Source organism: Arachis hypogaea, chromosome 20, assembly GCF_003086295.3.
Source record: "Arachis hypogaea cultivar Tifrunner chromosome 20, arahy.Tifrunner.gnm2.J5K5, whole genome shotgun sequence".
Taxonomy (NCBI): Eukaryota; Viridiplantae; Streptophyta; class Magnoliopsida; order Fabales; family Fabaceae; genus Arachis; species Arachis hypogaea.
The window spans coordinates 13340267-13354360 of NC_092055.1; the positions used below are offsets into that span (position 1 = coordinate 13340267).

Consider the following 14094-nt stretch of genomic DNA (forward strand, 5'->3'; position numbering starts at 1 on the left):
TTGGCGACAAAGGCCACACCTCTTTGGCCGGTTCGGATCTGCCTCGTCCATATTCGTCCGTATCCTAGTGGATCTCGGACGACCCTCTCTCGCACGCCTCTTGGCAGGGTCCGGAATCATGGTGGGCCCGTCGTAAGGTGGCCAGTAGCCCTCCGGTATCGGCGGTGTGAATCCCATCTCGTACACACTGAACACTGAACTAATCTGATACACGCTGTGAACATAAGAGGACCAGGTAACCCGTGAGTAGGCGCGGCATGCAAGTGCGTGCTGGGACGGGAAATGAAGCGCTTGGAAGTACCCGCAGTCACAGGTCCGAGAGGCAAGCGATACTCTGTAGGTACCCAATGAGAAAGAGCCCGTCGGAGTGGTCTCGGCTACGGTGAACTCGGAGTTATCCCGGTCATACAAAGTCACCGTGAAGCACCTCGCGGTCTTCAAGTTGGCCTCTATACACTTCACCAAGTACTGAGTGAATTGCTGTCCGGTTCCCATCTGGGCCTCAGCCTCTCTCCCCTTGCGAACAAAGAGTTCCGCAAGCCTTCCATATGTTGCCTTCACCAAAGAGCATACAGGGAGGTTTCTGACACCCTTCAGGATTGAGTTCACACACTCCGAGATATTCGTCGTCATGTGACCGAATCTCCGTCCCTCGTCACGCTGCTGAGTCCACAAGGAATAATCAATCCGGTTCGCCCACTCACACATCGCCGGGTCTTCAGACCGAAGAATATCAAACCAGTAATCAAACTCAACCTCGGTCTTGGCATATGCGGCATTCACTAGAAGCCTACGTGCGTCTTTGCCCTTGAAGGTAAGGGCAAAATTAGCCGCTACGTGTCGAATGCAGAATGCACGGTATGCAGATGGAGGTAACCAACCTCCGTCCGGAGCCTCAAGCGCAGCCTTGATGCCGTTATGCCTGTCCGATATAACCAGAAGACCGGACTGCGGTGTCACGTGCTGTCTAAGGTGGGAGAGAAAGAATGACCAAGACTCTGCATTCTCACCTTCTACTAGTGCGAATGCAACAGGTAGAATGTTGGAGTTCCCGTCCTGTGCAATCGCGATGAGCAAAGTACCCCCGTACTTCCCATACAGATGGGTGCCGTCAATGCTAACTAGGGGCTTGCAATGGCGAAATGCCTGGATGAGCGGTGGAAACGTCCAGAAAAGTCTGTGGAAAAAAGCTTGAGACTCGTCTACTTGTCCACTAACTCGAACGGGGCTCGTCCGTAGGATTGCAACAGTACCGGACATCGTCAACTGGAATCCCAAAACCCACCTGGGGAGCTCGTTGTATGACTCATCCCAGTCACCGTATACGAGGGCTATTGCCTTCTGCTTCGCCATCCAGACCCTCCTATAATTCGGCCTAAACCCGAAGTGTGCTGCCGTGGCATTTAGGAGCACCTTGATGCTGACGGATGCATCAGCCCTAACCATTGGCATAACGAACGCCGAAATCACATGATAATCCAAGCTCCTGTGGTCACTCGAGATGGAGGTCGCAAGACAAGTGTGAGGTCCATTGTACCATTTGACCTCCCAAATGCCCTTGCGCTTCCGCAGACTCAGTCGAATCAACCATGTGCACCCATTCCCAAACTCAGAACACTTGCCCACATAACGGCGATGATCAGACTCCACAACCTTGTACTGTACCCCTCGCCGGATGCTGTAAGTCTTCACACTTAACAGGGCCTCATCTTTATCCTGAAATTGCTGACCAACCTGGAACTCTGTCAAACCAGCAGTCCCTTCAGCATCTCTAGCTCCGAATCCAACAGAGTGCCCTGAAACACCCTCTTGCCTCATGGCATCCAGGTCCAAAGAGGAAAAATGTGGTGGATACTGCTGTGTGCCAGAACTAGAACCACCGACCGCCAATGCAGGCTCAGTCGCTCCAACCTCGTCGCCGCTGTCATCCTCAATCATATCCGGCTCGACGTCGTCCTCCTCTACATCACCCAACACTCCGTCTCCGACGCCAACCGGTAGAACTCCCTGTAAAGCGTTCGGCAGAATATCAACTGATCCTACCACGTCGCCTACTCCATCATTGAGATCAACAGCAAAAGACGGGGAGGCGACTGGTTGGACCGCTGGCTCGTACACAGGGACGGACGAAGAAGCAACGGCAGGCCTGGAACTGGAACCGGCTGCCGCGGCTTCAGTGGTGGCATTTCGGTTCGAACCCCCTGAGCTGAATACCACATCAACCAGCTTTGTCAACAACTCTGGTGTCCTCACCTCGGAAAACTGCCTCCGACATAGAAACATGACTTGCAGGTCCTCATCACTACCAATCGTGAAGCAATCATACTTCACGGTATCCTGCAAGACAGTGATTGGAATGCGATAGAAAAATTTCTTCACTCGCTTCGCACCTTCCAGACCAAGTTTCATCAGCACAGATCTAACAAGGTCATCATAGCTCGTCGTTGGTTTCACGACAATACAGAGAGGATCCTTATCTGTAAACTTCACACCGGAGCGAGTTTTCTTCTTAATGGATCCTCTGTGGTGAACCAAAACCACAAAACTCTCCTCACTAGCCATCTTACACCCTCTATGAAAGCAACTCACGTTTACAACCATATATATACTGCACTGTCTACCACTAAATCAAACCGGACTGGTTCGAATTCGGTTTGTGTAATTCGAACCAGCCTGGTTCGAATTACTTTATGCAGCGTCTCCCCATATAATTCGAACCAGCTTGGTTCGAATTATGTGCTGCAGTTTCCTCCCCTGTAATTCGAACCACCCTGGTTCGATTTACTTGAATCAACTTCTCTCTTAGTAATTCGAACCACCCTGGTTCGAATTATTCATGAATGGAATTCGAACCACCCTGGTTCGAATTATATATATAGGATTTGGCTCATTGCTGAAACGAATTTCACTTTGGCTCATTTAGTAGGTTATTGCAACTTCCCTTGGTTTATTTTAATTTTTTGCCCTAAAAATAAGTATATTCCTATTATTACTTTCGTATATTCCTATTATTACTTTCGTATAATTAATTATATTTATTCAATTTAAAAAAATTATCGTGTTTATTCAATTTTAAAAAAAAATTATATCCTGATAAACAATACTCTTCTATTTTCTTTTTGAAAATAATAATTTTTTTTATTTAAAAACAGTCCCATTTAGTTGTGTTTTTAAAACTTTGCGTGATTGGGTTGTTTTCACATTTAAATTTTAATTAATTAATTAAATTAAATAATTTCCTAAAATAAATCCACATGTAACCTTATATTTTAATATACATTTCTCTATCTTCCTTTACCAGTGTATTCTTTTCGATTTAGTAGAACCGCATAGAACAACGAGCAGGCCCAAAGAACTAAGGCCCGAACAATTTTGAACTGTATTGGAAGGGGCCGCGCGAACGCAGGCCCCCACTGCCACAAATTATGACGTAGGCTCCACCACTTGGGTAGACCTTAGGCGGGCACCCTTCCGAAGTGCAATGGAAGTCACCAGCCTAGGCCATGGGCCTTCTTGATCGCCCATTCACCCCGTCCAGGTAAGTATATTGGAATTGTTGTACTCCCTTCTCTTTTATAGCCCAATGCATCACCCGCACATTCTGATCCCCAAGATGTGGGACTATAGGATTATTCAGCAAGAACTTAACGACTCATATTTATTCCTCCTCCCAGTTCGAGATACCCAATTCCCCACAATAAGCAATGTAAGTTACATTAGTAGATTAATACATTATATGAATCATGATTACTGTATCATTAAGAAAATACGTATGCTCTATGCTTTGTAAATTAAAGAAAATTGAACCCAGTTTCAATTAGCTGTTGAACTAATGAATCATACATAGTTTTGTTTCATAGCTCAGAAAATTTAGATTAATCAGTAGGTTTCTATGGCATAATCAAGCCTGAATAATAAAGGAAACATATATAAAATTAAAACTCGTTATTTATACAAACTACATAGATAAGAAGTGACACAACAAAAGGCAAAACATCATTAAAAAACCTCAGCACTCAAGTCTCTCAAGTCTCTGCAGACAAGACTCAAAAATCAGAGGTTGGTGATGGAAGAGAAACAAGAAACAATTACAAGAGAGAGCAAAAAGTGGGAGGGGAATTTAATGTTGCCTCCATCAGATGACCCACCATTTGTTCCTGGAACTCTCTTAGATCCTGCAACTACAACAATAGAATACACCAAACTAAAAAGTGTTATCATGCATTGAAACATCTTTTCTACTAACAATCTTAATTAAACTGTTAATTCTGAGTTTATTATATCATGAAAAGGAGGGTAAAATTTTCAAAGTTCCTTTACTACAATATTATACCTGAGGGAGAATCTGAACCTGAATCTTAAGGTGCAATTGAACCTTCAGGTGAATCAGCTGGAGATTCAGCTGGGGAACCATAAGAGAATAGTTTAGTGTTAAAATATGCTAAAACAAAAAGATGCCAAATGAGAAGTGTATTGATTTTTTTTTTTTTTCATACATTTGGTTTTGAAAAACGAAAATATGCATTCTAAATTTCTAACCAACCATACCAAATACAGCAACGGGAATTAACAAAAGATATTCCAATATACATGTTGGTTAAAGTAGTTGAACTCCTAAATCATCAAATTCAAATCTACCAATTCTTTTTCGTTGAGTCATTGCAATGTATAAATCATGTCCTTATCTTATGATCAAACCAATCAACATCCAAAGACACTTACCTACAATCAAATCATTCTTTAACCCACCAAAGACTAATATGGGACAACTCACATATGCTTTCCAAATCACTGTGATATCAACCATACTAATTATAATTATGGGTACACTAAACTTGGTTAAGGGTCAAATTACTACACCATGCACAAGATCAATGATAACCAATTTCACAGCATGTGCAAACTTCATCACAGGAAGTTCAAGTAATGGATTAGCACCATCATCTTCATGTTGTGATTCACTAAGGTCTTTGATGAGTAATAGTATAGATTGTGCTTGCCTTGTGATTTCAGCCAATGCTCCAATCCCATTACCTATTAACAGTGTTCTTGCCCTTTTTCTTCCACAAGCATGCAACATCAATGAACTTCCTTTACAGTGCAAAGGTGTGTCCTTATTCCTTAAAGTTTTGATTTTGGAGGGAGAGGCAAAGAAGGGCTTCAAAGTATAAAAAATTTAATCAAATTTACACACTAATCCCATAATTTCAATAGGGAGACAGCTATTTTGCAGCCGGCTAAATTTTTTAATTCTAAATCCTCAATTTTTTTTTTAATTTTAAATTCTAAATTCTAAATCTTAAATATGATACCATGAATCCTAATCTTAAACCCTAAAACCTTAAACCTCCTAAAAACGATTGTTACAAAAACAATTTATAATAAAATAATTAACTAATGTTGCCTAATTAAAAATTAGTTTTCTATACTTATTCTAATTTATTTCCTGTTATTTTCTTCAAAAATCAAAATTCACAAATATATCCTAAAAGGGGTTTGATAAGTGCTGGTTAAGTTTGGAATTTGGATAATTGGATGAAACTATCTAAACTCAACATTACCTTGTGTAATTGAGTTACATTACTCTATATTATCTTATAAGAGATGTCTATCTAAATTACCACATGATTGACAATTTCTCAAACATAATTTAGAAAATAATAATATTTTTTCGTAATAATCTAAATTACTAATATTCTTATTACATAATAATATGTCAAAACGTACCTTTTCCCATTGTTATTTTCTTAATGAAATATTTAAATAGCTAATGAAGTATTGTTATTGTACATTATTGCAGCTTCTGGCTCTCCTATACCAGCTCCAGGTAGTTACTTTGTTCAATTGCTATATTATTTTGTAATTTAGCATGTTTTCCGTTTTCACATTCTTCCTTATGATAAATTCCATCTCTGTCTAAATCCCATATTGAGTTAAATTTCAATTTGGATAAACTGTTTTATATATAGAAAATATTTATTCGCAGGTCCAGCAATGCTTGGATCAAATGACCAATCACTTCCTCCAATAGCTGAATCTCCACTAAGCCCACAAGGTATTTATGAAACCCCTCAATTTGATAATTAAAATTTAATATGACTAAGTTGTGTAAAAGACAATGATTTATTGCTCTTTGTTAATGTACTTGCTTTCCATGAAAATTTTGGCAAAACAATGTGACATTAATTTATCTTATACTTGAGTGCAGCTTCTGAGGCACCCAATTCTGAGACTTCACAACCAACATTGGCAACACTAGAAGCAAAATCAAAACCATTGAAGAAGAATAAGAACTCAAGAAAACTCCAGGAATACAGTTACCAATAATGGATTCCTGTTATTATTGTATTGTTTTATCTTGTTGGTCATCTTTGGCATTTGAAACTTGAAAGAAATAAAAAGTAGTTGCAATGTTTTAGCTTACCCTTAAGATAAATATTTCCAAGGAATATCAAACAAATTCAACTTTGCTGTGTTTCAGTAACAATATCACTTTGATTCCTTTCATACAACATAGGTACAGAAATAGTTCTGTGACGGTACTCAAGCTGAAACACTTTTGAAAACTCTTCAATCAAGGAGTTGCGAGTAATACCAATTAGACCGCCATCATCATGCATAATAGAATGCAGATCATTTGTTCCATTAGCAGCCATATTTGATGATTGAGCTTCTCTCAGTAACAACCCTTTAATGCTTCCAACCTCGCGGTTGCGTATGCCACATGGGATGATCCATTTGAAGGGAGTCAAATCTGTTGTGACATTAAGTGCTAAGCCATGGTATGTTATCCAATGAGACACTCTTATACCTACAGCTGCAACTTTCTCGTTTCCTGGAGCAAATTTCAACGAGGAGTTAGGAGAATTTCAAAAAAGAAGACAATGGTTTTGGACTAATCAATCCATCAACTAATTTATGTCTTGAAAGCTTAGGTATCAATCAGGCAGTAGCATATAATTTATATATGTCCTTGTAGAAACCATTCTATAAGCTGAAACCAAATTAATCCAACCTGAGAGTTCATCTAACGTTGTATAATTGTAAAGCTAGACTAAAACTCATGAGAGTTTAGTCGTGAAGTCATAAACTTAATTGTTTACAAGTTAGCCAGAAAGATTGTAAACTTGGCTGCAATATCTAAAATGTTAAACATGACCAAGACTAATTTATCCAACCTATTTTGATAAAGCCAATAATCTTGAATATCAAGCTAATCTTTCATGATATATGAAATTATAATATTATATTTTTATGAACCTAAATTTGAGTGGTATTATTATCAAAAGTATACAAGTCTAAGGTTGCATAGTAGCAAAAAAAAAGGAACTTAGACTTACCAACCCAGACACCAGTTAAACCTTCCACTCGAGAAGCTTGAATGGAAAATGTCAAAGAAAGAACACGAATGACAAGCTCTTCCAGTGTCCTGAGGTACCAATGTAGATCCATCTTGTGTCTTCTTAGATTGATAATAGGGTACAGAACTAGCTGGCCAGGACCATGGTATGTAACTTCACCACCTCGCTCAGTACGATAAACATTAAAGGGTGCATTGTTGATGTTGAAATTTAGGTTGTCCTTGGTACTGGCAGTACCCAATGTATACACGGAAGGGTGCTGCAGAACAATAAGGGTGTCACTGCAATCTCCTTCGTTCTCAAGCTGAGCCTTCTTTTCCTTCACAATGTCTTTCTGCCAAGACCATGCCACTTCATAAGGGACTTGCTCTTGGTGCAAATCAAAGAGCTCGCAGCTGCGCAATTTCCTTAACACCGTTGGTGAGAATTTTCAAGTGTTAAATGTGTATAAACAGAATAGTAGTGCAACTTACAGCCTTGCTCCGTAAGATGTGAATTTGGATGGTTTCGGATATGAGAATTGGAGTGACTTGGACAGGTTGGAGTGGGTGCGCAAAGGTAGAGAAGGGCATGGAGGCGCTGATGAAGGGACTGTATTCAACAAATTCATGTCTGATTACGGGATACTGTGTGTTTGTGAGATGAAAATACCGGCGATATCAAAGATGGTGGCAACTAAGGACAATAGGAGGCGATCAATGTATCAAGTCCAATTTGAATTCATTACCTTTATATAATCATGGTCAGGAGTAACACTAAAAACTCATTTAGAAGCATAAACAACTGCCTGGTCTTCTGCAAATTCAGTTTCATATATTACCTAAAAATTGACACACATTAGCATTTATTCTCTAAAAATAAAAAAAAAATTAAAAGAAAGATTCAATAGTATTCTAGTTCTATATAATGTAATCAACATAAATTGACAACTTCAAGATTTACATATTTAAGTCAAACAGATCAATGCACGTGTATCTAAACCACACAGACCCACAATTTTCTAATAGTATCTAAACTTTTGAAAAAAATTAATACAAGAGAGCAAGGTTCTGAAAACCGGACCGGTCATCGAACCATTCTAGTTACTAGTTCACTGGTTCAACTGGAAAAACTGTTTTATAATAAAATAATAAATAAATTAAAAATTTAATACCCTAAAGCATAACTGCAGTCATCAATAAACCTGTAGACAAAGTGGTTACCCTAGAAGAAGGGGGAACTGGTGGTAGCTCACATATAGACTTGGGAGAATTGGTTAAAGATGCCTATATAATTAAAAAAAAGGGTTAGTAGACACCATATTGTGCTTCGCGACGAGGATGATTCATGGGTTCCCCGGTTATCCATGCTTCGCGACAAGGATCAAACACTTCAATGGTCGACACCATTGTGCTTCCATCAAAGCCACCAAGTGCATGCCTACAAGGGGAATGGATAAGTTCATAACGGTGCAAAATCAGTCGCATAAGTTGTTACTAGCAAAGAAACTAGTGCAAGTCTTAATCTAAGAAATGCATAGTTGGCAAAATTCATATGCTGAATTAACTAACTTAACAATCGAAGCACAATTAAGCCCAAAGCACAGTTTTAATTGACTTAATTGAACACAAAAAAGCACAGCAGTGAACAGCAGAGCGCAAAAAAACACAGCACAGCAGCAAAGAAGACACAAACCAGAGTACAACATAGCATAGCAGTAGTGAGCAGAGCCATTCAATAATCAAATATAATTTGATCATTTCTGAACTAAAAAAAATAACACGAACAGCAGGCACTAGTAGTGAGCTTTGTGATACAAAAAGAGTATTAAGAACCAACTTAAATTACAAGTATTCCTTTAGGCAATGAGCACAAAATTTATCATCAGGAAACTTTAACAAAATTTAACAACAGAAAAAGAAAAAAGCAAGAACAAACCAGTAACAATTTATCGGGATCAATTTATCATCAATCAGTAAGCCAGTACCAGTTAATCAACCCAGAACAAACAAGAACAAGCCAGTAACAGGGTTAAAATTTATCATCAAGCAGTGAGCAAAGCCAGTCAACTAAGAGAAAGCACCGAGCACTGACTGAGCATCCGAGGCATTACCTTCGGCGAGGTAAGTGACCAGAGATTTGAGGGAGAGCGACGGACGACGGGAAGCTGGCGACGAACACTGCCGAGCTGGCGACGGACGACGGGGAGCTGGCGACGAACACGACAGACAGACGACGGCGGAGCAGGACCTGGAGACGCTGACGTTGGGGGAATGGAAGGGCCTTCGAACACGACGAAACAGGAGGCTTGGCGAACGACTACGACGAACCAGGCGGCGACGGTGAAACCAACAGCGGCGCGATGGAGGCTAGGGTTGTGTTTTGGGGAGGAATAATGAGAGTATGTACGAGACTGAGGAATCAGGAATGAGGCTCGAGAGGGGGGCGAGGGCTTCAGGCGAGGAGTGAGGACCGAGGAGAACCTGACTCTTCTATAACGCAAAAACGATGCCGTTTCAATAAAACCGGCCAGTCCCGGTTCGATCCGACCAGCCGGTCAGCGGTTTACATCCGATTTTCAACATAGCAGTTTTTTATGTTGAACAAACCGCATAAGCATCCAGTTCACAGTTGTATCGGTCCGACCGGCCAATCCAGTCTGGTTTTTAAAACCATGCAAGATAACATAATTGTTAGAATCAAACCGATGATCGACTCGATCAGACTATTAGGTCACTGGATTACTGGTTCAATCGTTAGGTCACTAGTTGAACCCGTTAACCCAGTCTCATTTAAATAAAAATATAAAATAATCAATCAACAAGTATTAAACCTATATTAGTAGAAAATAAATGTCTTCACTAATATTTTAACATTAATCAAATCTCAAAGTCTAAAAATAACTATTAGAAAAATACTAATTAGCATTAAACCTATATTAATACAATCATGCAATAGTACCAATATGAGAAACAATCAAGTATTAAATTTATATTAAAACATCAACAATCAAATATTAAATATACATTAAAACAAGGACAATTTACACAAATAAAATGATTGAACGAAACCTTTACGCAAATACAACATTGGCAAATTCCAGACGCAAATGCAACAAACGCAATTGTATGTAATCCGCTACACTCTGTAACGGAACCTTTACGTTGAGGACTTCAATACTCATAATCCGCTATACCCTCTAGCAGATTATGAAGAGTGTGAAAGCTTGGGAAGATGCCTATATATACCCAGCAAGTTGTGTAGAGTGTCATTTTCATTCATTCATAACTTGAGGGATGAAAAATGAAGAGAGCTTTTTGGTGTTAATGCACCATTCTGAAAAAATAAAAAAGAGTATGAGGCACGGTGTGAAGTTTACAAAGAGAGAACCACTGAGTGTTTTCGTCAGATCGTCTGATACACTATTCGATCTGAAGAGCAGTATACTGCAGAAGTTAGGCGCGGGTGGCACAAAGTGGGTGAAGAAGCTATTCTACAAGATTCCTATTGCGGTTGTGTCAACCGGCGTGCAATATGAAACATTCGTGTTACAAACAGATGAAGATATGCAGGTGTTGTTTCATTGTCGTCGGAATTTTCCGAAAGTGAGGATACACGAGTTGTTTGCGAACCTGAAACATGGGATCGATAGTTCTGGTGCATCCGCTCCAAACCCTCAATCCACCATGATGGGGTGCCTCCACCTCGAGGCCTGTCGTTGCACCTGAGTGTTTGTTGGAGTATCGGCCAGCCGGTCCAGTTGGGATATTCACCTCAACTCATCCATCTCCAGATGTAGGACGTGAGGGGGAACCGGATCGGGTGGAAAATGCTATGCTAGAGGATGATTCCGACAAAGAGCCTGCTGACATTGGAGGGGACAGCGATGATGAAATTCCAATAAACCCAGCAACATGTCAACCACCGTCAAGTGCCGGCACACATGAGCAACCTGCACATTATTCTACCCTGGATCTGGAAGCCATCGGCCAACCGACGGAGTCAACACCAACCTTTGGGGGTCAAGGGTTGCACGAGGGAAATTCTGTAGCTGAATTTCAAGTTGGTCAATCTTTCCACAGTAAGGAGGAAGCTATGCTTACTGTAAAAGATTACAACATTCGGTGCGGTGTTGAGTACAGAGTGATGGAGTCGGGAGTTCGGAAAGGGTTGCACGTGGATAATTCGCATTAGCCTTCGAGCACGGAAGGGAACATGGGAGGTTCGACGGTACACGGACCACACACATGCTTGGCTACATCGATATCAAGCAACCACCAACAACTAGATTATCACGTGATCTGTGTGAAGATCTTTCCTCTGGTTCGAGCCAATGCGACGGTATTGATAAAGGTGTTGCAAGAAGCTACTGAAGGAACGTACGGGTTCAAGCCAACTTACAGAAAGACGTGGTTGGCAAAACAGAAGGCGGTAGCACAGATATACGGGGACTGGGAAGAGTCCTACGCCGAGCTACCTCGTTGAATCCTTGGTGTGCAGTCTACCATGGAGGGGACGGTTGCCTTGCTGAAGACGTCTCCAGTTTGAGTCAGTGATGACGTCGATGACTCAACCGTGTACTTTCATCGTCTTTTCTGGATGTTTCCTCCTTGTGTTGAAGCTTTTCGACACTGCAAGCCATTGGTCAGCATAGACAGTACTCATCTGTATAGCAAGTATGGAGGGACTTTGCTCCTGGCCATCGCTCAAGATGGGAACTCCAACATCTTGCCTATTTCTTTCAGTCTCGTGGAGAGGGAAAATGCCGAGTCGTGGTCTTTCTTCCTGACCAACCTGCGACAACATGTGACTCTGCAACAGGGGATACTGGTCATCTCAGATAGGCACAATGGCATCAAGGCTGCACTAGAGAACCCTAACAGTGGGTGGTTACCCCCGCATGTGTATCGAGCATTTTGTATTCAACATGTTGCAGCTAACTTCACACTCAGTTTCAAGGGCACAGATGCAAAGCGTTTGCTTGTGAACGCTGCTTATGTGAAGACTGGGGCAGAGTTTCACTATTGGTTTGATATAATACGGATTGAGAATCCGGCAATGTGTAATTGGGCGAATAGAATAGAATACGATAAGTGGAATCAGCACCAGGATGGTGGCAGACAATTCGGTCACATGACGACCAATATATCTGAGTGTGTTAATTCTGTTATAAAGGGTACACGGAATCTTCTGGTTACCGCCCTAGTGAAGTCCACATATGGTCGGCTAGCGGAGTTGTTTGTGATTCGTGGTCAGACAGTAGAGGCTCAATTGGCCAGCAGTGCCAAGTTCTGCCAGTCTTTTATGAAGGCGATGGAGCGCAACTTGAAAGACTCCAGATGCTTCACTGTCACCCTATTCGATAGACACCAGTCTGAGTACACCGTTGCCGAGACGACACCGACCGGGAGCTTTTCACTTGGGACGTACCGAGTTTCCCTTCAGGATCGTACATGCGACTTTGGATACTTTCAGGCTCTCCATTATCCATGTTGCCATGCGATTGCATGTTGTGCCCAGTCACGACTTGACTAGTCTATCTATGTCGACGAGGTCTACACCATGCAGAAGGTGTTCAGGGTGTACCAAATGGGTTTTGTGCCGCCAATACCGGAGGGACTTTGGCCATCTTATGACGATTCGACCGTTATTCCGGACCACAGCTTGAGGCGTTGTTGTGATGGGCGACCGAGGTCTACCAGAATCCGGAACAACATAGATGAGGCCGACCCTCACCGACCAAAGCGATGCGGGCTCTGCACACAGTCTGGGCACACGCGTAGATCTTGCCCCCAGAGAGGCTCCACCGTTGCCGGTAGTTCGTAGGACTTCTAGTCTGTGTGCTTCTAGTTTTTTGAATTTTATTTTCGCATGTAGCAATTTATGTTTTTGGGTGTTAGTGTTAGTGCCTTTGGTGTGTTTGTGTTAGTATTTGTTCCGACTTATTTGTATGGCTTATGACTTATGACTAATGTAGTAATTTAATCCGTGTTAGTGTTAATGCCTGGTGCCTATTATATTTCTACGGCTTATTGTTTATGAAGACTGTATTTGTATAACTTCGTACATTTTGTATCACGAGTTGTTACTATTAGACTGGTATTGTTAGGCATCTTCCCAAACTTCCACACTCTTCATAATCCACTAGAGGGTGTAGCGGATTATAAGTATATCACCATATGAGCATAAACCGCTACAGGGTGTAGCGGTTTATAAGTATTGAAGTTCTCAACGTAATCCGCGACAGCCAGTAGTGGATTACGTGCAATTGGGTTCCGCTACAAGGTGTAGCGGATTACATACAATTGCGTTTGTTACATTTGCGTCTGGAAATTGCCAATGTTGTATTTGCGTAAAAGTTTCGTTCAATCATTTTATTTGTATAAATTGCCCTTAAAACAACAACAATCAAATATTAAACTAGCAAGAATCAAATAATTCCAACTAGCATCAAATTCCTATTCTAAACCTACATTAAAAGTTTAAAACGACAACAATTTATATACAAATTTCAATTGCATCAAATTTCAATTGCTTTAAAATTTCCTTTCAAGTGTCATTCTATATAAATATAAATTCAAATAAACATCAATTTATCTATTCTAAATCTACTTAAAACAACAACAATCAAGTTTTAAGTTTGGATATCATTTTTTTCTATTCCCTCATGTATTTCTTTAAGTTTTCATGCAAACTTCATTACAATTGCTTTCTCTATGATAGTTTTCGTCTAGTTTTTTTATTTTGGGCTTTA

General features: G+C 40.7%; 3 protein-coding genes, 1 long non-coding RNA gene and 1 other non-coding gene across 7 annotated transcripts; 2 read left to right on the forward strand and 3 right to left on the reverse strand.

Moving 5' to 3' along the window:
- Nucleotides 1-3385: 3385 nt before the first annotated feature.
- LOC112787000 (U1 spliceosomal RNA) lies at nt 3386-3546 on the reverse strand. The gene has a single exon (XR_003194439.1). It is a non-coding gene; the product is annotated as a U1 spliceosomal RNA (small nuclear RNA).
- A 381-nt stretch (nt 3547-3927) lies between these two features.
- LOC112784809 (uncharacterized) lies at nt 3928-4595 on the reverse strand. Its single transcript, XR_003194061.2, has 2 exons — nt 4334-4595; nt 3928-4181 (listed from the first exon to the last, which is right to left on the reverse strand). It is a non-coding gene; the product is annotated as an uncharacterized lncRNA (long non-coding RNA).
- Nucleotides 4596-4688: 93 nt separating this feature from the next.
- Nucleotides 4689-6423, forward strand: LOC112783474 (non-specific lipid transfer protein GPI-anchored 16). Its single transcript, XM_025826435.3, has 4 exons — nt 4689-5106; nt 5801-5827; nt 5987-6055; nt 6209-6423. Exons 1-4 carry the CDS (start codon nt 4689-4691, stop codon nt 6325-6327), a joined length of 633 nt encoding a protein of 210 aa, XP_025682220.2. The 3' UTR covers nt 6328-6423.
- LOC112783473 (octanoyltransferase LIP2p, chloroplastic) lies at nt 6295-9825 on the reverse strand. 3 transcript variants are annotated; one of them, XM_072229787.1, is made up of 6 exons: nt 9454-9825; nt 8564-8780; nt 8089-8181; nt 7835-7987; nt 7341-7756; nt 6295-6835 (listed from the first exon to the last, which is right to left on the reverse strand). In XM_072229787.1, exons 4-6 carry the CDS (start codon nt 7969-7971, stop codon nt 6462-6464), a joined length of 927 nt encoding a protein of 308 aa, XP_072085888.1. In that variant the 5' UTR covers nt 7972-7987; nt 8089-8181; nt 8564-8780; nt 9454-9825; the 3' UTR covers nt 6295-6461. The 3 variants fall into 3 exon arrangements, with proteins under 3 accessions (XP_072085888.1, XP_072085887.1, XP_029152228.1); XM_072229786.1 differs by having other exon boundaries at nt 8659-8780; nt 9454-9813; XM_029296395.2 differs by having other exon boundaries at nt 7835-8181.
- Nucleotides 9826-11939: 2114 nt separating this feature from the next.
- LOC112785460 (uncharacterized) lies at nt 11940-12875 on the forward strand. Its single transcript, XM_025828922.1, has one exon. It carries the CDS (start codon nt 11940-11942, stop codon nt 12873-12875), a length of 936 nt encoding a protein of 311 aa, XP_025684707.1.
- The last annotated feature ends 1219 nt before the right edge of the window (nt 12876-14094 follow it).

Coding starts and splice junctions, on each gene's coding strand:
- LOC112783474 (XM_025826435.3), top strand. CDS start 4,689: ATGATCAAACCAATCAACATCCAAAGACACTTACCTACAATCAAATCA. Junction 5,107..5,800: donor ACTTCCTTTACAGTGCAAAG/GTGTGTCCTTAT, acceptor ACATTATTGCAG/CTTCTGGCTCTCCTATACCA. Junction 5,828..5,986: donor CTCTCCTATACCAGCTCCAG/GTAGTTACTTTG, acceptor ATTTATTCGCAG/GTCCAGCAATGCTTGGATCA.
- LOC112783473 (XM_072229787.1), bottom strand. CDS start 7,971: ATGAATTTGTTGAATACAGTCCCTTCATCAGCGCCTCCATGCCCTTCT. Junction 7,757..7,834: donor ACATCTTACGGAGCAAGGCT/GTAAGTTGCACT, acceptor GAAATTGCGCAG/CTGCGAGCTCTTTGATTTGC. Junction 6,836..7,340: donor TTTAACTGGTGTCTGGGTTG/GTAAGTCTAAGT, acceptor AATTTGCTCCAG/GAAACGAGAAAGTTGCAGCT.
- LOC112785460 (XM_025828922.1), top strand. CDS start 11,940: ATGTTTCCTCCTTGTGTTGAAGCTTTTCGACACTGCAAGCCATTGGTC.